This window comes from Neodiprion lecontei, chromosome 3 (assembly GCF_021901455.1).
Source record: "Neodiprion lecontei isolate iyNeoLeco1 chromosome 3, iyNeoLeco1.1, whole genome shotgun sequence".
NCBI lineage: Eukaryota > Metazoa > Arthropoda > Insecta > Hymenoptera > Diprionidae > Neodiprion > Neodiprion lecontei.
Genome location: NC_060262.1, coordinates 1217771 through 1244782, shown reverse-complemented (window position 1 = coordinate 1244782; position 27012 = coordinate 1217771). Strand labels below are relative to the sequence as shown.

Sequence of the window (27012 nt, the reverse complement as noted above, 5' to 3'; positions counted from 1 at the left end):
GAGAATAAAATCGAGGAATAAAACTGTCGACGTATATTATACAAAAAATTGTGAATGCGGTGTGAAATAAACTCGAACGATGATTATAATTCAATTATCGCGATACGTGTTTTTTTGAACACCATCTACCGCGGCGATATAATTTATACCGATCGACGAACGTGCGGCAGTGAAAAGAATTTTTGACGAAAAGGAGCGAGAGAAAAAATAAATAAAATAAAAAAACAAAACGAAACAACCAAGAAAAGGGTGAGACGAGACAGTGAGAATCGTACGGGAACGTGTTAATTCTCATCGAATTCTTTGAGGCTGGGGGGCCAGGGGAGGGTGGGGAGGGAGGGGAGTGTGAGATAATCAGAAATGGAGGAAACCGAGCTGGACGTCGGCTCGGCTAGCGACGAGATCGAGTCCGTCGAACCGGCGCGAATAAGGCCGGTACCGAGACCTTTTACGATCGAGAGCCTGATCGGCAATAATTACTGTAAAAGTGATCTGGATCAGAGCGTCGGGGGCGGTATTTGTCAGATTAAAAACCGAGGCGGATCGGAGAGCAACGGCGGCGTTGCGATTAATCGATCGGGTAATCAGGAGGACCTCGAGGGCAGAGAAAGGGAAATCATGTATCAGCAGCACTGCCTCGCGACGGCCACGAACGCCCTGCCAGGTAATTCGATCGATCGATCGATTTTGGTGAAACGATAAGGAAATACGCTGTTGAAAATTATTGTCAATTTAGGATAAAAGATTTGTCGATTTACGAAATTCGGTTTCTTGAATTTGCTTAGATTTTAGGTATTCGTCGTAAATTTACAGTGTAAGTTATTTATTTGACCAAAATTTGTAAGGAAAAGACAACGAAAAAGAAAAAAAAAAACGTAACTTGAACTTGCACTAAATTGTGTAGTAAAAATCTACAGTATCTGAAAATTGAACAAACATTAAACGTACGACGGATGAAACTTTCGATACGGTGTAAGAAGTTCCGTAGAGAAATTTTTAAAAGGTTGTTATAGGTATAAAATCCGGAGGGTTGGTCCAGCCGTTCCACTATTCCAGTAATGTTTTATCGGTGTTTCATTAACGTTTCGGCCCTTTGCGGGGGGTGCTCCTAAAAAACTGTAATTGCTTTATTTACAATCGCAACAATTGAAATTAACAATTACAATTCAAACCGTCCAGAGAAAAAACAGCCAATCATCCTATACTTCCGTCATTGAAATTGCATTTTGCATTTGATTGCGATTGCAATTGTAGCCAATCCGTTATAATTTTCCTCACCCAACTCGCGACTTCGTTGCGATACAATTCGAGAAAGAGAAAAAAAAAAAAAGTCGACACTCGACCGCGAATTGACGATTGCTTTATCCCGCAACCAGGATTCGCGATGCCGTTGAGTTTGTACGGCGCTTGGCTGCCGATGCGAATGTACGGCGGCGGAGCCTCGGGGAGTTCGATAGGATTGCCGCCGCACCTTACGGGGACAACATTTTCCTCCCAGCCGAGCCACCAGAGCCAGCAGCTGGCCAATCTGAACCTGAGCCTGAACCATCTGCAGGCCGGAGGTGGATTCCCTAGTCAACACGTCAATCAACCGGGACGAGTCCTGACCGACGAGAGCGAGGATGACAGGAGCCTTTCCCCGGCATCCCCGGTCCACGACCTCTCAAAGTCCCAGCTCGGTAAGCCGATCATCGAGTCCTTCGAGTTCTGCCTACGTAATTTCGATTAGCTTTCACGCTGATCGCGCGATTCCACGGAGAGAATCGAGTTCGTCCGATCATCGATATGCTTGGGGGGGAGGATTGTTCGAGTCAAGCGATATTCGTAAATCCTCTAGAGTCAATGAAATACCTTTGTCGGTCGAAATACTTGCGGTGACTTGATTAGAGAATTGAATCAAGCCTTTGAATGATCCGTGCTTGTTATGAATTCGAGATAACACGGAACGAGTTCCTAGCGATAATATGAATTTTTGATCAAGAAAATGTTTTGTCGAGTCGAGGGTTCAACGGTTGAAACAGGCGATAAAAGTTTTTGGTAATAAAAATATATTGCATATGTGTTGTATACGTAGAAGTATAAATTTTCAATGTCAATTTCTATGACTCTATATTTGGTATTTAAATTTATTTTAATAAAATTAGACCATATTCGTAAGAACATTAGATTTTTTACCACAACTTGAAGCTCTGCTGATTAATAATCGAGATACTAAAATTATCCCGACAATTTCCGAGCATGGCCCGAAAATAACGCACGGTAACGAAGATGCTGTTTAAATTTCAAGTCGATCGGAAGATCAGTTTTTAAGAAATCGTGCAAAAACGCAGAAAAAAAAAATTAAATGAGAAAAAACGCTCTCATAGTTTTCGATGCCTTTTCAAAACGATTACGAGTTTTTATAACGATTAAAAGTTCCTTGCATTCCCTGTAATACGAAGTTTCTAATGCAGCATTCATTTTTTTTTTTTTTGTCTAATCCAGCATTCTTTTGATCGTTTTTGACCATATCAGTATCGAGTTCGCGCAATGATTCACATCTTCGGTTGCAAGATACGCAATTTTTCGAATTTTTCCAAAATTCAGTCGCCAAACTACGCAGAAAGAATGCCAGTTTCGAACAAAGAAAAAAAAAAAAAAGAAGAAGATGATTCTTCGACGCTGAAGTCCCCTTAATAATCACGTCATTATCGGTACAACCGACAATTGATTTTTGAATAGTTTCTCGACAAAAAATTTACCTGTACAATTCGATTAGACAATGTTAATCGCGAATTAGAATCTTATATTAGATGTCTGTGTTCACGATTGGCAGTCGGTTAATCAATCGCAATTAAAATGCAATTATGGATTGGCGCCCGACTGTAAGCAACTGAATAATTATACATCGACGTCTTATACATACAGCGCGTAATTTAACTGCCGATGCAGAACCTTATAAGCTCAGCTACGGATCGGCGTTAGATACTCGTATAATAATGTAGGTACGGTGTAATTGTTATAAGCGACGGCGCGATGTTCAAAGGGACGCGATTGTAATTACAATTACAATTGCATGTGCCTGAAATTCGGGAGATTTTCACTTAGGTGTTGGAAAAGTGTACACGCATACATTCCGGGAATTTTAGATACAGGAGTTACTTAACCCTTCGAGGCATACATTTTTGAATTTTGAAATTACACATTTCTGAGGTCGGATTCGTTTTGCAGCGACCCCGAGTAACAAATTTCCAACGAATCGGATCAATTTTCCACAACTCATTTATTTCTCAATCAATTCTCACGTTTTCGGTCAATTTTTAATAATTTGCCCAACACTCATTCGTGCATGCGAATTATCACGAATTGAAAAACCAATCGACGCATCGACGCATCTCGTTATTTCTCTCTCGAGAAAAACACCGCGTAACTCGAAATAATCGACGACGACCGACCGGACGGACATACGGAAAAAGCTGCACGACATATATTGTCTATAGTAAGTGTAGGAAACTGTGCGCACCTAGGTGGCTAAACGTCATCATCTACAACCGGAAGCATAAACAATTTAAATGGTGAATGAAGCACGGGTGCATGTACCCGTACCTACACCCACAACCAGCATGCCTGCACACACGCTGCAGCAGCTTGCGGTCTAACCGCCCAAATAACCAGCTGACCGTACGCGTGCATAGGTATACGGAGGCGTAACTAACCGGCCGACGACGCATCGCCTTGGAATGCAACGAAGCCCTTGCGGAGGGTTTGATGACCTTCGATCGAGACGTGGAAATTCGCCTGATGCAAGAGACGCGTGCGGACAACTGACAACGATATTAATTACGGCAGAATTTAGGACCGTCTTCGAAATCGTTGACTTTTATGTATCGGGACTTGAAATTGTAAGGAATACCTTCGATATCTTAAGCCGATGTTGTCGTTCAATTCTGCGGAAGGGTAGATGGATAGATAACGTTTGTTTAGACCGTAACCTGATTCCGGGTCTTGAGGCAAAGGAAAGAACATATAAGTATGTAATTGTAATTATAGACGAAACAATGGATAGACAAATAATACATGCTTGAATAACGACGATCAATAGACGAAAACAAAGGTAACAAAGGTACGATAGATTTACAAAATTTCGAAAGCGCGCGGAGTATGACAGGGGTCAAAGAGTGAGAGAGAGAGAGAGAGAGATAGGGTGAAAGTCTGAAGATCTTGACGTGTAAAGTAAAGTAAAAAAAAGAAATCTGCATCCGTATAATTCGATAGTTACGAAATTTCACGGAGTATTCAACTATCGATACCCGACCCGACAACTCGAGATTCAAGTAGATCTGTACAACATGCCTGACACCGACAACAATTAATCAACGAGAGCGAAAGATCTACGTTAGGAAAAAATGATTCCTTCGCTGAAGGCTGAAGTTGGTAACGTTAACGTAACGAAACATCGTGAAAACAAAAAAATAATTATTGTAAAATTTTAAAACGACTTTCAAGTAGTTTTCACTTTTCAAAATAACTACACATTTTCTCTCTCATTACTTATTCACCATCTCAATTTCAAAAAATCCTAAAGGGTTCGAGTCACGATTTTTTCTGAACATGCATCGTCAACCTCATGATTTCTCAAGCTGACGCCTACGAGGGTAAGGTATTAATGCAAATTAAAATCGAAATGAATAAGAGTGATGAATAAAAAGAGAAATAAGTGAAAAGAAGAAAAGAAAGAAAGTGTTACACGATCAGGGATTATAAGACGTTGATCATCGGTCACGTATTTTCGGGGTACTACCGTCGGTGTGAGTGAGATATTGTCATTCGAAGGGAGAAAGGTACGTAAGGTGTATATATACGACGCGACGCCTGCGAACAGCTTCACGTCGAGAAACGAAACGTAAACGAAACGAAACGAAACGAAACGAAACGAAACGGCCGGTGTCGTCTCTTACCGACCGGCTGCAATTGATGTCCCGCCGCCGTTGCCGCAACTATTTTGTATTCAATGTCGGAATCGTTCTGAGAACCTATCATTCATTTATGATATACCAAAGCGCGCCAACTGCTTGATACTTGCGCGATGCACAGGGCTAATATTATTACACATATAGCCGAAGCTCTTTGCTCCTAGGCACACGCACGCAACGCGGCGGGTACGTATAAAGAGGCCCTCCTCCTCCTCCCTTTCCACGTCGGTATTTGTGCCTATCGATTATCGCATCGTCCCGATCGCGAGGGGTCAAGGTGGAGGAGGTGGGGGGGGGGCTGGACGACTAATTCGATGCCACAACGGGGTTGCCCCGATGGTCGATTTCGACGTTGACGTATATATCACCGAATATCGAAGTCGAAAAAGGGCTTAATTAACCATCTTTGAGCCGTAGCGGTGAGTATTCTTACCGCCGATTTTACGTCCATTTTTTGTATATTTATAGACAACTTTGAAGACGCAATTCTTTGCCCTTTTTTTTGCTATTTCTGACAGCGCACTGAGAGATTTTCAATACTCGAGAGTAATTGTTGTGATGGGATGAAAATTATTATTGTTAAAAAATAAATTTAATCGAAGAAAATCGTGAAAATTGAAGGAATAATTTATTTTCGATAAAGTTAACCCCTCTACGTATACAACTTTGTGTTTCGTCGGGGAAGGTCAGTAACGAACTCAAAAATGTAAACCTAACCGAGATAACAACTTTCAAAGTGATAATTTTAATTTTATACAAAATTTCAAGTTTCACCGAATCCACGATCGGCTCGATAAAAATATATTTTCAATCCCCTCGGACGCGGAGCGCGCACGAAATGATTGTCATTACATAAACACCGCGACTCCAGACGATATAACTGCAACACGTACTGCATATAGGCAACGATTCAATTGTCGGCCGTTGCGACGTGGGAGGGGGATAAATACTCTCATGAAGCTATAAGCGTATTTAATTATAATTACGTGACCGTAGGATAGCTGAGTTGTATAGGTATGCGATTCGCATATGAAAAAGCACAAGTGTAATAAAGTAGCTGTTAATGCGGACCGATAATGCTAGTGCCTGCATAACCGATCAGGGATGTCGTCAATCTTAGTAGGCGTACAAAAAAATGTCTCATATACGAGAGGAGACTTCGAGTTGCTTGCCTCTTACCTTGAATTCGAGCTTAAACGGCAAGTGTCTCACGGTAGATCCCTGAAACACGCGAGGAGAGAGAAACTTATCAGAACTATCGTTGAGGACTTAACGGCTTCTCCAATTTTCATGCAGAAGCTAATATGAACGAGGTTGAAATTGGTAACGTTAACGTGACGGAGGCTCGGTAAAAGAATCCGTGCTTTCGAATTTCGTACGTGCGGCGTAACGTTGCTAACTTTAACTATACGTTAACACGTATAATAACAAATTTGTAACACCGATAGCTGGTTCGACGCGTCAACTTTTCGCCAAATTCATACACGAAAAGATGCACCAGAGGATGGTACGCGTGGACAAGAACGCGGACTTGATCGTACGAGGGGATTGTTTATTTTTTTTTTCTTCAATTTCTTTGCTTTTTACCAGAGGATATAACGACCCGCCTTTACCGTGTCGGCCACGTGGGGCAGACCAATGAATAGAGGAGACCGTCGTAGGGAAAATTAGACTAAACTTTATCATCCCGGGGGTCAGGCGGCGAAGGGGCGTAGAAAAAAACAGGAGAAAAAAAAAAAAGAAAAAAGAAAAAAAAGCCACTCGCCCCTGTGTATAAAAGCGAGGATCACCGACGTGATGAAATCGAACGTCGATAAAACGGTAGTCCGGCAAATTGATACTTGAATTTCATTGACTATCATTTATCGCGAAGGATCGAAGCGTCACGCCGAAGGAAATGATTCTCGAAAAGCAATTGGGCCTATTTTTCTCGCAAATGAATCATGCGAAGAAATCAAATTAATCGTACTGTCTGTGATTATATTATTCTTCGATATCGTAGAATTATTATTACGGTTTTGGACTGTGGAGTTGAAAAGGATAAACTGGTACGTTGTAATATATACGAATCACGATGTCAGAAAATTTGATAATGTAGACAATCAAGCAGGAAAATTCGAATATGGTGAGAGTTACGCTACATTTTTTTTTTTTTTCACAGATCATAATAAATTACCGTCAGTCCCACACTACACCTGACATTGTCAATCCGAAACTATCCGACTTTTAATTCACGACTCGATCTGCAAAAAGCTTTTTCTACACAGTAATCCACACCGTATAATTTTTGTTTATTAGTCGAAGACGGCGCGCCATTTTCAACGTTGTAAAATATACAATCCGCGCCGTGTTGAGCCTGGCTATTGTTCTATTTATTCTGACGGTTAGATGCTTTAGGTTTCTGAAATTTGTTTCTTTTCACGTATACCGAAACCTCTTGTAAAACTCTACAACAACTCTACACGGATCCAACAATCCGATCCCCGAAAATATAATCTATAAAAAAAGATGTCGAACGATGTATGCGTCTGAATTGCGGTAGAGGTAAAAATATAGAAAGATCAAGAAACAGAACGACCACGATATCGAATATTTTTACCAAGCGAAAACTTAATTCACAGAGTTTAAAAATGTGGAAAATCAAAGTAAGGCGAAGTAAAAGAATAGAAATGTCAAAGTATAAAATGCCAAAATATAGAGTCGTCAGAATTGGTCACGATTTAATAAATAATTCTATACTAATTAGATCAGCGTTCAATCGAAGATTCGATATTTTTTCCTCCTTCTACACCGTCGACGGGCAATGCAAATTTATTTTACCCCCGAGCCTCTGAATTGAAATTGCAGAATCGGAGAGCGGCCGAGTGTCGGCGGATAGCGAGGACGATTCAATGGGAAACGAGGTTGGAGGAAACGGTTCCGGAGAGCGAGGAAGCGGAAGCGGAGGATCGGGGGGAGGCGGCGGAAACGGCAGCAAAGCGCGGCGTCGAAGAACGGCGTTCACCTCGGAACAGCTTTTGGAGCTTGAGCGTGAATTCCACGCGAAAAAGTACCTCAGCCTTACGGAACGTTCGCACATTGCTCACGCCCTGAAGCTCTCCGAGGTCCAGGTGAAAATTTGGTTCCAGAACCGGCGCGCAAAGTGGAAGAGGGTCAAGGCTGGCCTAACGACGAGCGGCGCAGGTTCCGCGGGCCGGAACTCGGCCGGTCAGCACGCCGGAAACGGGCCCCGAATCGTCGTCCCGATCCCCGTGCACGTCAGCCGACTCGCCGTCCGATCGCACCATCATCACATGGAGAAGTGTTCGCAGCCGGCGACACCGGGATCGGCCGGCGGCCTCGGTCCGAGCCTCGCGAATTGCCTCAACGCGAATATTCAGGCCCCGGGGGGACCGCTCGGCGGACTTCGCAGGGTCTTTTCGGCCAGCCAACACGGCGAGCCGTCGGCAAGGTAGTCGCGGAAAATGTCGTTACCGACGTTACAGGTGCGTTTTTTCCCGATATTTCGACACAATGGAAGAAGAAAGAAAATGATGTATACCTACCACGGTTATCCCATTTTTTTCCTTCGTATTGTTACAATCCGGTAGACTAGCGATACCGGTTCTGGAGAGAGATTCCCTTACCGACATATTACCGACCCTCAGCCGAGACGCAAACCTTTTATCTAAAATGATCGAGGGTCGGACGTATCCCTCGGAGCAGAACCGGCGTTGCTTTTCTACTGAATCTGCGGAGAGGAATAACTGAGAAGCCGATTATAATTTATAGCTTTCCAACTTATCGTATAATTGAATCATGGCCAATTAATAATAGCGTTGTGCCAATTAATCGATCGTACGATCGTGTATAGGTTTTTTTATTCTCATTTTACAAATTCAAATCCTTTAACGCAAGACGTTGTTCCGTTGTACAGACACTCTCAAATTATCGTGCGTACAGTATCATGTGTACGTGTATATAACCTTTGTACATATCTCGGTGGACAATACTACAATTTCTTTTATATATATATATATATATATATATATATATATATATATATATATATATTACTGTAGAAAAAGAAAAATCCCGGTACAATAATAAAAAATAAATTTACATCCGCGACGATATAATAAATATTACGATAAATGATAACTCGTCTCGCGAAAATATGTAATAAAATTGGTACGATCAAATTTGTTGCGCAATTATTACGATCATTATAATGTATATAATCCTGAACGCAGATGTTGGCAAAGAATGACGTTTGTTGCACGATATAGACAGAAATTTTTGTCAACTACAGTCTGAAATAAAATTGTTTGTAAACCTATAATGCGGTAAATTCAACGACGAAAATGATTATCTGCTTGCAGCGAGTTGAACGTAACGGGGATTGAAAAAATGTCTTTCTATAATCGCTGAGAATTTACAGCGTGGAAAGCTTTAGGTACAACACATTACCAAGAGACGGATTAATTTACCTCTATTATACACGTACGATATTGTACGCGAGCCCGTCTAAAGTTAATTAAATAAACAAAGTATGTATATTATACATATAATATAATCCGAACATTGTATATTAAAGGTACTATTGTTACCTCAAAGGTATTAGACGATGATGAACAAAGGGAAGAACATGAATATATTCAAAGGAAGACACACCCAAAGATCGGTGTCCGATATAATCTCTCCGCGCGGTAAGAGGATTTAGAAAAAAACCAATTTAGATTCGACGCGAGCTGGAGAAAAGAGAACTTATATATATATATATATATATATCCTCAAGCCGAGACTGTACATAACCTGCCTATTATACACGCACGAGCTTGCATATAATGATAAAAACAATTCCGGCCGTTTATAATCCTTGAAAAATTAAAGAAACTATCAGTCAGTAAATTGTCCGAACATTTCGAGTCTGCGCTTGAAAATTACTGCAGAGGTAAAAATTTGAAACGTATGTACAATAACCGTTACAGCCAATCGTATACTGGCAAATGATAACGCAATCAAACAATATTATTGTACAGTTATATGTAATAATTTCTAAAATAGATATTAACGAATGGCGAATAATAGTGGTAATAATTTGTTATAACGAACGAGTTTATGTACGATATAATTGATTTAATATATTTCTATTGATTAATATAATAATAAATAATAATAATCATCATTGCTATTATTATTATTATTATTATTATTATTACTATTATTATTACCATTATATCGACGATGATAATTATTATTACCTACATTAGTATTGTAATAAGAAACCGAAAAATACCTTACGTGATATTATGTATACATGCAATAAAACACTATGTTACTACATATAAATAATGCTTATATATGTATAGCGGTGTTTATTTAATGATCAATCACTCCTCCCTTGTTCAGTACAACCCGAACTATAAACTCTGAACTTGTATCAGGTCGGAAAGAGAGGGCTGTTGAATAATTCTCTATTTAGGACCGACGATGTGAGTAAAAAAAAAAAAAAAGAAAATAAAAAATATAAAAAAGAAGCAAATCTGAAAAAAGGAAAAAAAAAAAAAAACGGTCGAACGTGAAGTGAAAAGTGCGACGAAAAATCGGTTTACAGTAAGGCGCAAGGAGTATAAGAAGAAGAAGAACTGCACGGGGCGTGAAGTGGGCGGCGCATCGGCCGTTTTCAAATCGGGCCAAACAATTCGTATATTTTGACAATTTGTCCGAATAAGGTAAGGGTGTAATTGTATACATAGATACATCGGCGACAGCCAGGCAACTATGTATCATAGATCATAGAAAGGAAGGTACAAAACGGATCCTCTTCTACGAACGAAAGCATCGCCGTCGATCCCTCAAATCCCAATTGTGCAGGGTTCAACGGTGCATAGGCGACTTTTGTCGCGCCGTCAATTTTGACTTTCGACTTTGCCGGACTCCCTCCTCCCTTAACTTTTCTCTCTGTTTCGGGCGCGTGGATCGCGTCGCACTTTCGTAATTCCCCGGGGAATCCCTCTCTCTCTCTCTCTCTCTCTCTCTCTTTCTCTCTTTCTCTTCGGGGCCCGACGCACCTTTTCCCGCCAGTGGTATATAATGCCCCCCCTCCCAAAAAAGGCGCACGGGTCCATCCGTGTCCCGTTTCAAAGGGATCGTACCGAAGGAAAAAAAAAAAAAAAAAAAAACTATTCGGGCTGGCTCCCTGACATAAGGCCTTCTCTCAGCTATCCAATGCACCGTGGGCGTGACACCCATATGCCACTTTATGCGCGCAATGCGCGCCTGACGCCGAGCTTATAGGTATACCTACGATACAAGCGTATGTATACACCTACCGTGTGTGTCTCACGGTGCACCCCCCATAAAATACACGACTAATCGTAAGTGTAACGAAGAAAAAAATTCGCGGTCTGATCCCAGATGACACGTGACATAGAAATTAAAATTTTACAGTCGCGTTAACGATAAGGAATTGAAGAATTTTCGTGCCAAACAATTTTCATTCGTGAATATTTTTTTTTTTATTTCTTGTCGTTTCAAATATTTATAGAAAAAAATACAAGGTCAGTATTGAAATTCCAGGCTACATACAAGTTCTCAAGGCTCTGAAAAAAAATTCCAAGGTTTATTCCGGGTCATCAAGATTCTACAGAGACACCCCGATATTCGTGGTAAAAATGATTAATTCCAAATTCCTGCTCAAAGATATCAATTGAATTCGTGAATCGCGCAGTGAGTGATCTTTTCGTTCCCCGTTATTTTCCATGCTTTCCATAACGCGTCACCATGGGACCCCTTGACTGCGGGGTACCCGATGGAAGCGATCCGCCCTCGCTAGCCGGTATAGATTATAGTTACGGGTTTGTGTAGTAGCTACGCGATGCGTGCAGATACGCACGAACCTGCATGTACCTACACACGTGAAATGTGTGCATAATAAATAATAAGGGCTGACTGCGGGTTGAAGCGTGATGACGTGCAATGCCTAATTCATCTAATACGTATAATAACAAAGCTTCCGAAGCGATATACCCACATAAGAGGGGGGGGGGGGGGGGGGGGGGGGGGCTCGTGGAAGCTGGTAACCCTGCATTATCGCACTGTGCACGGCAGTTCGCTGGTTTGCATTCACGCAAAATGCAAGCCAGGTGCGGTTGGTCGGAGTGAAAATTTGCAGCCTTAGGAACCATCGCGCAGCTCGGCTAGGCCCGAATTAGGTTTGTACGCACGCTACTGTTCCGCCTAAACGGTGCACAAAAGGGTATCCACGCAGAAATTTTATACCCTGCAATCCGTTGCTGTTGCTGCAATGCTGCCGCACAACGGTTATACATTATATATACTGTTATCCAAGTCGTTGGAACGGTAAGTTTAACTTCACGTGAGATGAGATGCGGGCATTGAAACTTAATCCTTCCCTTTAAAAACAAAAACCAAAAAAAAAATAAATAAATAAAATCAAGCGTGACTGTAAGATGCAAACACGATTTGACGCTAGATTGTTATTGGCCTAACAATAAACTTCGAATAATAATAGTCCTGATGAATTTTCTAGAAACTCGATATATTCTTCCTCCAACTAATTTTGTACGGTTCTGTGATTAGAAATGTTTTTACATCAGGTGCGTTAAACGTATGCATTCCAAGATTTCGATGATCGATTTACCAATAATATGAAATCCCGTTCATTAATCTTCGCAAAGGTGTCCTCGATTTATTCTCATTGCACTCGCGTCCCGAAAAGCCGTGCATACGACTGTTAACGTGTCGTCACTTCCACGTCGCGGAGCAAGTCGGCATGATATGCGGCAAAAGTTAATGTGCATCTGTTACATACAGGGTGTCCTACTGCAATCGAGAATTTCGATTCCACGACTATTCCAGGAATTTCCGAGACACTTGGTTGAAAAATTCTAGGACCTTAATTTCGTTTTCCTATGAGTTTTCAACGATAGGATAAGTTGGTTGGATGTTGAATTCAAAAATTTATACAGGAGTTTATACACGGAGTGAATCGCTAACGACTGCACGGTCCGTCGTTTTAAAAATGGAAATATCGCTGTTTGTAATTAAAAAAAATGTATCGTGTCAACTTTCCCAGGACTTGAGGAGAAATTTTTGTTTTCCAGGATAATTCCAGGATATAAAGATATTTAAGGAGTAGCAGAGACACCCTGTACACAATAATACAGTGAAGAACCGAACGTCAAACCGTAGCTAAACAACTTGTCGATTTTATCATTACCGATGCTTCGATTACTCGCAAAAATATAATCTTACAATCATTTTCGAAAGTATCCGTTTACCAACGAATCAGTCAGAAAACTGTCCGTTCGTTATATCATTACCGTACATACTGCAAGAGTGAGTGAAAAATCTCTGAAACATTTAGTTGTAGCCCGAATAACTTGTACGCGTATAACTTGGCTTGTTGGTACCAGAGAACGAGGGATGAAAGCGTGACGGAACGACGAGTAGAAGGAGATAGAGAAGGAGGAAGCAGAGAGCGAAGAGTAGAGGGGTTCGAGGAGGGAGGGAGGGAGGGAGAGAGGGAGAAGAAGAACCAGGGGGCAGATTCGTTCGGTGTCCCCTAGTGGGCGTGGCAGAACGAGGAGATGATTTATTTCTTACCGGGAGTCGTAACTGCTGAGATCTACTGTAAACGACCACGGTTGCGGATTGATCATAATGCACTGCGGATCCATTGTGCGTTATACGTAGGGATGTATTGCATATATACCTCCGGTTATACATATACCGACAGAGCATATACGGCCGAAGCTGCACAAAAACGTAACATGAACTACTCTGCTGTGATGTCGTGTCTATGATGTAACGTAAAGCTCCAAAGGACGAAACAACACTCGGGTATCAAGGATGGACGATTATACAAGATTATCAAATTTTTACACCGGTAAGGAAATGTGAGTTGGTATACCTGTAATTAGTGTGTGTGTGTGTGTGTGTGTGTGACGAATATTCGCATTCGCAAAAATCATGCGACATTTTCCTTATGTACAAAACATTAGCTCGACCATGAACTTTTATTAGATAAAAGTTTGTCTTCACGTTCGAATCTCTGTCAATTCCTTTGTCAATCTGTCGTTAAATAGTCAAACAACCAATCTGCTTGTTTCGAACACGGTGTACCCTCTCTGTCTGTCTCGATCGATCGTCAGCATTTAGCCGTACAGAGAAATGGCGCCAGATTTGAAAATGTTTATCCGCATTCGAGAATGCTTAAAAACTTTACATTCTACAAGCACATCGCTAATACACGTACAAGCATATCGTCGAGTCTTTCCCACAGTTGTATCCATTATACATATAGGTATAGGCGGTTCCAGATCCGAAATTGCAGATTGTTGACCGTGACTGACAACGATACGAAGCGCGAGTGTTTGGATTTGAGAGGGCTTTCGTAACGATCGTCGCGAGAAGGAGAAGGAGAAGGAGAAGGAGGATGAAAATTTTTCCCCCGATTTGCTTTCTAGTGGCCGTGAAATCGGGCAAACGGTTCAAGAGCACGACGAATTCGTAACCTCCGGGCACAACTGTCTGCCTTACTGCCTTGCCCACACTACATGTACCCGTGTACGATATCCCAGCACCATCAAGCCGTGATTTACGAGGCGTGCCTAGACTCGCGCCGTTTCGTTATGTGCTGTATGGGCACCTACTCAACCCAGCCTTCTTACAATTAATGAATAAAACAATACCGCGCGTATATATTCCGTGTACACTTATTATAGATATATAGACGCAAGCAAGCATCGCGTGACTTTGTCGTCTTCTTCGTCTTCTTCGCACACATGTGCAGCATCGAATATTCCGTACATCCCGCGGTGAGCAACCTCAACTTCTTCTCTTTCTAACCCTTCTCTTCTTCACCGTCTGTATTCGCGTACAGTGACCATACACGCGTACCTACGTTACGTCGAGATGATCGATCGACGATGAATTAACCGTCCCAAATTCACGGTGTCCACTAAAAAACCTCCGACAAATTTCGGTGAAAAACTTTTCAGCCGTTGTGACATAAGATAGGTTACACGTGTAACGAGAAAGCATTGTTTTCAACCCTGCGCGACAAGTTCGATTAACATCTCATATTGAGAACGCAAAGACGCGATGTTACAAGTACATGTTAACAACTAGTTCGGGATTGTTCTCGACTGTCCGACATTACGTGAAAATAAATTTTCCACACCGGGATGAAACGAGAGCGTGCCATGCATAAAAGACGAACTTGGAAAAGCGAAGAACCAACGATCCGAAGAAGGGTTTTTGGCGACGTCTGAGGAAGAGAAATCTGGCCAAATTCATTGTCGGCACCCGAAAACCTTGGATGACGAATGGTTGGCTGAAACCGCCGACTGTTGTATAATACATTAAGTATTATAATTCAAGAATCGAAGCGAGTGGAAGTTGCAAACGGAAGAGGAAGAAGCGGCTACAATACTCGGTGTAAACTTTCCGCTACTCTTCCTCGCCCTCCCCACCAAAATCCCGGATACATTTTCAGCCGAGTGACACAACGCTGTGCATTGTTCGCAGCATCCGCACGTCGACAACCGCCGACTGAAATCGACCTCAACTTATTATTCCCAAGTATAACGCAAAGTGCAGATATCCGTCCCCTGCATGATCGTTTAGCTAATTCACTTATGTACGTTGCCGCTGATATATATATATATATATATCCGATTCCCGGTACATCTCCTCCAGACGACCACCCAATTCATGTTTTACGGACAAACGTCACGTGCGGTATTACGTATGCTACACATATAATATCATAACTATTATACATATACTACCGGCTGTACGAGTACATACTTTCACCGAGAGACTGATGTACGATCATCAGCTTATGCTCACGTCTCTGATTATAAGCCGACGCAGTCACGAGAGGCGTTTCTGTCATGAAATTGGGTGGAGGTAAAATGTCCGAAAGCTCAATAGGCAAAGCTGCATTGTAAAAGAATAAAAATTGAGAACGCGAACAGGTATGTAGAAGTAAATTCATACCGAATATAACACTTAAGAATAAGCAAGATTACGAAGGGCAAAATATCGATTTGACACAAGTATCGAGTAGGCTGGAAAAGTCGAGCATTCAACTTTCAGAGTCGTACTTTTTAAGAAAATTCATTCACGGCTTTGATGACTGTTAGCACTGTACCAGGAACAAGTACACCCTGTCATTCGGAGCTATGGCACTCGGGGATTTTGGTCGTTCTACTTCTTTCGAACATTTATTTTCGGCACATTTTTTTAGGTTCACTGTCTTTTCAAAGTATTGTCCGTTCTTAACTTCAAATTCATAAATATCGTTCATTCGGTATGCAAACTATTCTGAAAAACCTTTTTCGGATAAACGACCGTTCGGTAAAACAGTTGCTCGACTTATTGTTAGTAATTTATGAAAAGTAAAATTTTCATCTCACCGATCTTGGGTTATTTTAGAGTTCGTATCTTAAAAAATTTTTAGTTCTCGTCCAATCGACTTTTTCGTCTTTCGTAAATTTCACCCCCACCCAAAAAGTTTATACCTAAAATGACTATGGTTACAAGAGCATAACGCTTAGACCGTGATTCAATCTTCTCTAGACTTGGCCCCGATGGTGCGGATTGGGGGTGAGATTGAAAAGAGGACGTTGTTTAATTTTATTAAAAGATTAAACCACAATCAGACACCCCTTACGCTTCACCCGCCGAGACACGTTATTATATTATACATTGTAAAAAGTAGGTATGTCAGGGATCGTTGGCGGGATCGACGCGGGACGGAACGATCCGCAGAGTACATATACGTTACTTAGCGTCACATATGTACGGAAAATGAGGGGTTAACGGTTAACCCCGGAAACATCCCTCCGGACCTATAAAGGTCACGTGACTCTCAAACTATATACGCGGCTAGTTTTTCCACTTAGCGTGGCTTTGTGGTCGGAAGAGCCGTAATAACTTCTGGACCTCCCGATCCTCGCAGCGCGTTAACGGTAGACACATAAGATATATATTCTCACAGTCCAGTCTCGTCATTAATATCACAGTATGTATATATAACGTACCGCGACATATAAGATACACGACGAGGAGGAATAAAAAAAGGAAAAGAAAAAGAAAAAGAAAAAAATAAATAAATAAAAGGAGCAGCCGCGACATCGCGACGCAGTTTCGCGTTACTAATGAATGTTATAATTTTTTTATTCCTTCTCCCGATCGCATAATTAAAAAAAATTACGTGTGTACAGGCATGATTGGGATGTATAATATTCGCTCGTTTGTTATTCGAATACCGAACGATTCGAGTCCCGACGTGTCCTCACGGGAATCCGTTCAGCGATGATTTGTCGGGCCTCTGTATCGCACATTGGCATCACGCATCACGCATCATCGCAATATCATCGTGCGAGAGGCAAAGCAGCAGCAGCAGCAGCAGCAGCAGGTGAGTATCGGGCATTCGCTATCGTGCAATATCTGCACGCACGCGTCCTGCATGCGTATCGACGCAACGGAGAGTGGTAAACGGGTCGCTCGGTTAGTTAAAACGCAAAGAAGGATCCTGGACTCGCTGCACACACAGACACCGACTCCCTTAGTATCCAAGTTGCTACAGAATAATACCGCCACACTCGCGTACACACTGGAATGATCGTTCCGCGCCACTTGCTGAATATTAATTAAAGTCCTCCGCTATTCGCCACTCCGCATCGTCTGCACGAACCGATATATATATATATATATATATACACACGCGAACTCCAAATTCTGAAAGCAACAGCCCGCTGGACTATACCTACATACAAAATTAAGCCTACGAAAATCCATACACCGTAAGGTAATGCCTCCGGATCTCGTGTCCCGCCCACGCAAACCGTCGCGATACTTAATCCAAGTGGCAAAGAAAAAAAAAAAAAAAAAACAATGTCCTCGATTCCTACCGTATTCATAAAATCACCCAATATTCGATGTAACTAAAAACCTCAACGAAAACGATGAGTATTTCATCAAGTTTCGGAACAAATCGAGATCCGGGTCTAATCGGTGTCGCCGAGTTCTAATTGAGAAAGGGGATCCGTGGTGTTATTAGAGACGTACGAGTGAGTATAAGAGAAAGAAGGGAGATTACAGAGGTTGGACCCGACAGAGTCGAGGGTATAACGGAGCTGAGCCGAGGAGATGAAAGTGGGAGGTGGAGGTGGAGGTGAAGGGAAAACGGAGGAAGAGGAAGGCGCAGGTCTGGCGGATGGACGAGGGACGAGTTTCGGCGGGGGAGGGAGGGAGGAACCCTGGATGTAATTGCCGCGGTAGGCGGACCCGGGCAAAGCTTCGTGCCGAGAGGCGTGGTTGTCTGATTATACCGCGGTGATATCTGCTACGCTGTGCCTGCCCGCGGTGCCGAATATCCTGCCGCCTAGTGCCGCTGCCGCTGCCGCTGCCGCTGCCGCTGTGCTACATAAGCTGTCCGCGAAGCTGAAACAGCAGAGTTGGCTAACTCGACGATCAAGAACGACGACCCGGCCGCTAACCAACCCTCCTCCTCCCCCGCCACCGCCGCCGCCGCCGCCGCGACGAATCCAACCTAACCCTAATATTATTGTTATACCAATGACGGTGGGACTTCGATCCTCGACGAAACGGAGGAAGGATACGGCGCAATTTGCACGAGTCCGCGCAATGAAAAAGATTTCAGAATCACGTCGTCTGCTAGTCACGATCGCGATCATTTTTTACCGCAGGTAGGCAAAACTACGATATTTACGTATGCATGTAACTGTAACGACGATCGTGTTTTCATATGCAAGTTTACGCTGTTAGAAACGTTTAACTAAACAACAAAGTACCGGCGGGTACAATTTATGTTTAGGTTACTTGTTACATTTCTTTTAGTATATATATATGATACAAATTATTGTAACTTTAACGTTTGAATCGTCGTGTAAACATTTAATTTGTACTTTGTACTTTTTTTTCCCACTCAATACATTTAAAAATGATCGAGTCGACCTGCTGGGACATTTTTTTTCTAACCGCGAAAAGAAGATTTATCCGTACGAAGTGTTTTCTCTTCTCCGAAATAGTTTTATACAATATTCTTTGCACATATTTTCCACTATCTCGAAAATAAAACATGTAATTCTTTCTCCGCGGGGTTATTTTCCGACAGAAAGAAAATTTCAGCCTGAATTTAAGTATCGCCGGTATAACATTTTTGCAAAATATCTCTCGCACGCTACTTCCGCATCTGTACGTTTTTTTTTTCTTTTTCAAAAATTGACAACTTGCAGTTATGGAAGAATTTAGAAAGAAAAAAAAAAAAAAAAAAGGAACACTTGCGATAACTGTAGAAGATCGTTGATTTAATTTAGGATCAAGTCTGATTAAATTGTCTTGACACCCGCATAAGTCGAGTAACAACCCCAAATACGACGTTATAATACATATACTTACAAGATAAATTTGATCAGCAGCTCGTATATGGCAAAGGGGGAGCTATACATATTATACTATACCACAGCCCGTCGACGAGACCGGAAACTATTTACATATATATATACACAAAATAGTGCAACGGAGGGTGCGATGTCCGTGAATGTCTCGCCTCTTGATAATCAAATTTCACAGTCATAGGCGCGATCCCATCCGTCATCCCTGCACGCGACGAAGATTTCTTTAATTTGCTTTCGTTTTTTTTTTTTTTTTTTTTTACATACATAAATCGTAACTCCGAAATTTGACTAAATACAGTACCCTGATACGTTACATACGTAAACCCTGAAAAATCGGTTCACACCGGGGGAAAGTAATATTGAAAAAGAACGAGGAACTCAATTTAAAATTTAACGATCAGGCGGAGATGATAGTTGGGGAATGAAAACGCAAAGCGCTAACGCGACGAGACGAAGGATAAGAAAAAGAAGAAGAGTGGAAAAAAACGAGAAATAGGCGAAAAAATACTGCCGTGCAGCACAACTCTTTATGCGACATTTATCCGGCGTGGTCCGATAGCAATTTTGCCGTATCCCGCGAGCGATGCTGAGTCAAGCTTTGCGGGATGTCCGCGAGCCGCAGGACGAAGGAACGTAGGAGGCGAGTATCCTCCTCCTTCCTCCGCGTGCTTCCCTGATCTATATACATGTGTGTATGTATGGATGTATGTATATATACGTATATACGTGACATGAGACCAACCGCAATTTGGTGCCGAGAAACTATAGTCACCTTCGATAAATGGCGGTCTTATCGTAAAACGGAGACGATTTCATCTCCGTCGATTTTAACCCGCGAAACGTAATAAAAAAAGAGTCCAGTCAGCGGGGCGTCGACCAACCGACGCCGACGGAGAAGCCGGAATGTTTTACCTTGCCACTGTAATCACGGCATGGCATGGCATGGCAATCGACGGGGGAATCGGACACTCGGTGATTTTACTCCGCAGGGTAAATTGTTGCGGCCCAAAAGTTGTGAGCTTTCGGTAGCTGCGAGGGATAAGATCGAATTAAGGGAGTAAAGTAGGAAGAGCTTTTTCATTCGGATTCGACGTCCCTGTAGGTGGTATGAATTTTCTATCATATTTTCTACCCAACTTTGAACCACGTGAAATTGACTAATGCTTCGAAAAAGTTCATTTCCAAGCAACCCGAGTTTCATTTCGAAGTGACAAAACGATCGGGGTTTTAACTTCGTTTCTAATTGGCTCAAGCATGCTCGCTTATATTTTTCATAATAGATTTATACCTCGAAAATTGTGTCGAACCGACTTTGCGGTAATTAGAGCAGTTCGGATAGACGTAAGCAGCGATTATTTCCTCGTTAAAAAGCTGTTCACTTGTTTAGTACCACCCGTTTTTGTGGGTTGGAATTACGAGAGAAGCCAGCGTTTAACGGACCCGACCCATTACCGATTCACGAGCTATTTGAACAAGCCCAAACAACCCGAGCCAACAATTCGTCGTCTCTAATCGTCGCGACTCTCACGATCGGCGATCCAATTAATGAAACCTTTTTTTATACGCGAAACGATGTCTCCAACTTCCTACCAAATGTCTCAGCGAAACTTGAAATTAACTTTTTGCAACGAAAGTACGCGTTTTAATTTGGAAACGAACTAATCGTGAAAATACGCTTGGCGGTATAACATTGGGTATTGTAAAAAATTTGATTAACCAACAACTGTGTTTATAATACGATTGTACCGAGGTTCGATAATTTGCATCCTAATGATAATTTCTGCACGCAGACGAGACGTTGGCAATGATAACATTATGCAGTGAATAATTAATTGACGTGTACATACCTATGTAGACATACACACACATATATATACGTATATAAATTTTCGAACTGCGCAGCAGACGTTGCGAATGGTTATTCATGATTGTGTATATAGATATATAAATATACCGCATGCGCATAAAACTTACAACTTATGTTCGAGATACAAGATTGAAGATATTTCTCGGAATTATGACCTCACCCGATGTCGTTGGTAAATAAACTCGTTAAACGCCTTCAAGTTAAACAATTATGCATCGTAAGATACATATTTTTGCAAATACATATATCTAAAGTCCAGGCAAACGAACGATCAAACAAATTCTGTACGACGGTGTGCAAAGAAAAAAATCTATGAAAATCATTGGCAACTGTATTTTAAATAATATAATGCAACGCGTAGTACGTGCAGACAGCGTCCCATTAGCCATAAATATTTATCCATCGATATCGAGCGGAATCGGATATACAACATTACGTATGCGCATGTACATAAGTAAGCATCGGGTGGGCGTTACTCCAATTTGCCAAGAATTCATCCCCCTATCGACCCTCCGGTGCCAGGCCGCCCACCCAACTTTCGATAAGGTCCTCGGGACGGTTTTTTATCTGGTGGTATAATCGCGTTTCCCTTTTAATGAAACGCCGTGACCTGGCGTAAATGCATCTACAACCTACCCACACAACGATACGAGGCAAAGGCCGAGAGCTAGCGATTCGTTTATGACTATTTGCCGGTAGTGTTGGAATAAGAAAAATTAGGAACTTCACAACCTCGTTACTTTCGAGAATTTTTAATACTGTAATACCTACGCTTGAGACTTTCCGTTGTACTTAAAGACCGCGAATATGACATTTGTTGTTGGAAATACGGTACCGGTTTTGATTACAGATTCCGTTACCGACGATTCATCCACAATTAGCCAAGAGACAAACCTTTTTCCAGAACGTTCGCGCATCGAGGCGTCGGTAACGGAATCTGCATCCAAACGCGACACTGTACCTATACCTGTTTCAACTTTTGTTGACAGATATACGATGATTCGGTGAGTTATCTTGCATTCTCTGAATAAACCACCCAACCGGTTATCGTATACCGAGTACAATCAATTGCACGTAAGTACGCGCGATGCATCCCTCAGGGCCTATAATAAACGCAGTGCATATATCTCTAACATCCGTATAAAGACATTAAACGATCATCTCAGCTGCGGACTGCGGTGATCACGAGTACCTACCTACCTACCTACCTACATGATATATTTTTGTATGCAGACGGAGTGCGTTTCGGGTGTCCCGCGGCGGCGCGCAGCAAACGAATAGTCATATTGCGAGGCATATACGTTACATACACGCGGTCGTAACTCGAATTTATAAATTATAATCAAGAGAGACTCGGAAAAGCTAAAAATTGTCAAACAGAGACTTTGTCTGCAATATACGTCGACGAAATTCAATTTACATCCCTGCATTTGCATTGGAAAAAAGTTTTCAAATTCGCATCTTCGACCATTTATTTTACCACACATTTTCGAGCAAATAAACTGACACATTATTTTCGCTATCTTACATTCTCTGTTATTCTTACGTACTCCTTCCGTGGTAATTCAAACGCCGATTACATTACGGATATATTACAGCGTATTACGTGAATGCGCAGGCAATGGCGTTATTACCTGCACGTTAAAAGGGGTTACAATCATAGTACGCATACGGTGGGGAAGCAAAACGACACGAAGGGTAATCGAAACTCGGGCTTTCATTCACACGTGAATAATGAAAAGGCCAAGAGAGAAAGAGATAGACGGGGTGGCGTGCATCGTGTGAGAAGGGTCACAGAGGAGTGCAGAGTGCACATCGGGCCTGAGGACAGGGCGATTATGCGGACTTGTATCGTTAATAATAGCCCTTGATGGTTACTTCACAGTTAGCCCCCTTCGCCCCTTGCATGAACGATATTAGGCAATCCGAACCCGTATAATAATGATAGTAATAATAACGAAATGAAACGACCAAATGATACGGTAAATAAGAAAAGCGCCTTGTATAATTACGCGGTATACGAATTTCCGAATATCAATCGGAGTTCAATTTAGGATATCTACAGATCGTTTCTTCTATGTGTATATCTATCGCGCGATACATTCTTCGAGTAGTAGAAATCACATTAAAATATTATATAAGCATTCTCGCGTAGTTTAAAAGAAGAGACAAAATATGCGATAGAGTGGGGGGGGGGGGGGTTATTATAAGGTGTGGGCATGTTAAAATTATCATACATATTGCCTGGGAGTTTTTATATATCCATATATATATATATATAAAAGTGTATAGACGTAGATGCCGCTATGGAGATAGGTCAATCCCTCTCCTATGCGCAGGGATATATTCCATTATCTAAGCAAACAAGCGATAAACATCGCGGCGAGTCACCCGCCCACGCCGAATTATTGTTGCCTAGTTATAAACAGATTTTTCTCCGCGTCCGTGCCCGTCTCTATATTATACCGGTGTTGAAGTATGTTATACGCGTATTTGAATATAACGAAGTTATTCAAATTGCATTCTTGTTATTATTATTGTAATATTGTTGTGATTATTAGGATAAAACGTCATAATTCTCGCGGTGATTTTTAACTGTGAAATCACCAACGACCCGACTCTAATCTAGATCGAATAATTGTAAACAGTAAATCGAATAAGATGAGACAAAATTAACTTGTCGATCTTTACGTTCGGATATTTTTATCCTTTTCCATGTATACATGTATTATACATATACGGCGTCGTGGGTATCAAATTGAACGTTTAATCCGCGCGTGGAGAATGCCGATAAAGAAGAATGAATCGAAATGAGGAAAGGAAGATAAAAAAAAAAAAAAAAACCTAAATACGAGGATCGTGAGTCGTATATATATATCGAAGAATAAATCGGTTTCGGAAATTGTATTATTTTCTTAAACCGCGCTTGTGTTTTGTTCCTCGCGTTACGCAGGTACGCGGGTCGCTCTCTTGGCGCCGCGGGCGGCGTCTATTCGTCAGCGTCTGTATCGCTTCCCATTCACATTAATGCAGTATGAGTCAAATATTGACGCGCGGAACGAATAACACGTTGAATCCGGAATAACTTTGCTTTACCGTAAATTCATTGAAAAAACTATCTCTCGTCGCTTCATTGTACATCACTTCGGACGTATAGGCATATATGTATAGGTATACCGACATGTATACATTGTATACGCACACCCAGGCAACATGTATTATAAAATAATACAGCAGCTAGAAAATAAAACAAAAAAAGAAAAGGAAAGAAAACAACCCGCGTAAGAAATGATTAAACAAGGTTAAATTAGTACCTTTTCATACTTTGGGATTGATAAACGGTGAAGTCCGTGACGAAATTGGTGTGGATTCTATTTTGTTATGTTCTAACGCGTCGCGAAATGAAGCTGCAAAACTGAAACTCTAAGGACACCGAAAAAAACGGAAAAAGTGTTTCAAGAGGAAAATGCAAAGAGCAGAATGGTCCTGATAGCCGTACAAGATAGAAAAAGTGGAGTAAAAAGGAGTAAAGCTGATTGCCGGTAATTGTCTTCTACGTTACGTCTTTGGACGCAACTACCCCCTCGATTTGCGATTTAAAATAATATTCAATGTATAAAACGAATCCATTTATAAGCAATTAAGAGCGATAATCACATCCCGTGTATAATCAATTTTAAAACTTTGATGAGAAAATTTAAAAGTAAAACGTACCCAAGTGTGAATATAAACGGACTGCGATTGTTCGACGCAGCTGTAGATAAAGTGTAGCAAGTGCATGAATTGCATGCAGCGTAATTCAGAATACGTTTAAATAGTCACCGAATCGCGGTAGATGAATCCGAAATGAACAACTCGCAAAATATCTAAGCGCACGACATTTTTTCGCAAGTTGACTATGAAGCACGTTTTCAGTCTCTATGAATTTCTAAGATATACATTTATGCGCACCGTTCAATTGAACATCGCTAACTAAACTCACCGATTTCTATAGATATATTTTTTCCCCTTTTTTGGAACAAAGAAAATAACAATGAAACTGCAATTATCTCGCGTCTGCGGAAGAACTTACAATTAGGGGAGGAGATCGTAAGCGATGCCCTTTGCAGTTTAAATCTTATGAGTTCAACAAACGCTATCATAAAATGTTGTACATATTACATACGGAAATTTTGTCGTCACGCCACCCACGACAGAAAAGAAGAGAGAATGTTAGACGGCAATTTTTCAAAATTATGCGACTCACCCATCGTTGCATCCCCTCGGCTTCGGCTGATCGTCGGCTTCGAGAATCTTCCGTGAATCCTTCCGCGAATTCTTCCGCGTTTCACTGTTCACTGTAATTTAGTAAACACATTGTTGTATAAATGAAGTCGTGAAAGTTTTCACAGGGCTAGTTTATATACGTTTGCCGTTGTTACATGGATATAAATGTATATAATAAAGTGAAAAGACTCTAACCTGTAACTTCGAATCAACGACGTTTGCCACACTGACACGATCTTCCCCGAATTCACTCGCGTCCATCACGCAATTGTGATGAAAACAGAAAATCGAACGGGACGACGCCGAAATCCGGTGATTTACGTCGACTGGAACGCGTCACTGTCTCTACACGTTACAAACACTAACACGAACCGACGTATCCACGTACACTTGGCACATTCGTTCAATTTTAAAGCCGCACATCGTATACCGCGAGCAATTAGCACACGATTGATTGTCGCGTCGCGAAAAACTGATTAACTCGCGATATGTTCTCAAGATGGCCGCTGGTCCAACGACGATAGTCCGTCACTTGTTTATCACGTGACGTCACAATACCTGGAAAATACTTCCACACAAAACGATCGCGTTCCAAACAAGATTAATTCGAAAGCTATGATACTCGATTTTGGAATTTGCACGATCAAAAGAAAACAAATTCAATCTATTGCAAAGATCGTCGAATACCGAACACAACTGCTCGCGTAATAATTAGTCGGATGTTTACAACTCCTTAACTCGAACGAAAACACAGCTGCTGTTTGATCGCACAAGCTACGTAAACGGTTCCCCGCTTTGGGCCGGCAAAATTAGACTGAATCCACGTTCATAGGACCGAAGTTTATGCGATTACGATCCGTTCACGACCGGATCTAATCTGAACTGCGCTAAGAATCGGATATCGCGACGGTTTTGACCGATTCATGAGTGGCGAGGACTTTGACAACGAAAACTGTTGTCGAAACTTTGTCCACTTACTTTATCGTGCAAACACAACCAAACATCTGAGAATCAACATCGGCTCTGAACTCTGCCGTGTATCGGACAGGCCTTCGACTGGTTTAATCTGTCGCTGATGAGTGAAAATTTTTGCCAACTTCACGCCTTTATCGGCAATATAGAAAAAAAAATACTACGTTATACCATGCAATTGTCCAATCTTATATGCCGTTACACATTTTCAGACGTCGATTGCGTTGCACATGAATGAGCAGCTAGGTTTTCAGATAGTTCGACAACTTTCAAAAGATGTTCTAACGAACTGAAAACTAAATAAATAATACTCGTAAGATCATTCAGATCGACTGCAGGAGTAAACAATTGATTTGAATGCTCGTCAAGGATGCTCTCATGCATTTTGTCTGGTACATAATCTGTTATAAACCTATAATTACCCACGCTCTGAGCGTTAATCTCCTCGTTGGATTGAAAGCCGAATACTGAAACGGCTTATGATCGTTTTTGAACAATATTCTTATTCTAAAATACA

At 41.6% G+C, this 27012-nt stretch overlaps 1 protein-coding gene across 1 annotated transcript; it reads left to right on the top strand.

Moving 5' to 3' along the window:
* Positions 1-349: 349 nt before the first annotated feature.
* On the top strand, positions 350-10095 carry LOC107225896 (homeobox protein GBX-1). The gene is made up of 3 exons (XM_015666512.2): positions 350-664; positions 1377-1679; positions 7800-10095. Exons 1-3 carry the CDS (start codon positions 361-363, stop codon positions 8405-8407), a joined length of 1215 nt encoding a protein of 404 aa, XP_015521998.1. The 5' UTR covers positions 350-360; the 3' UTR covers positions 8408-10095.
* Positions 10096-27012: the final 16917 nt, after the last annotated feature.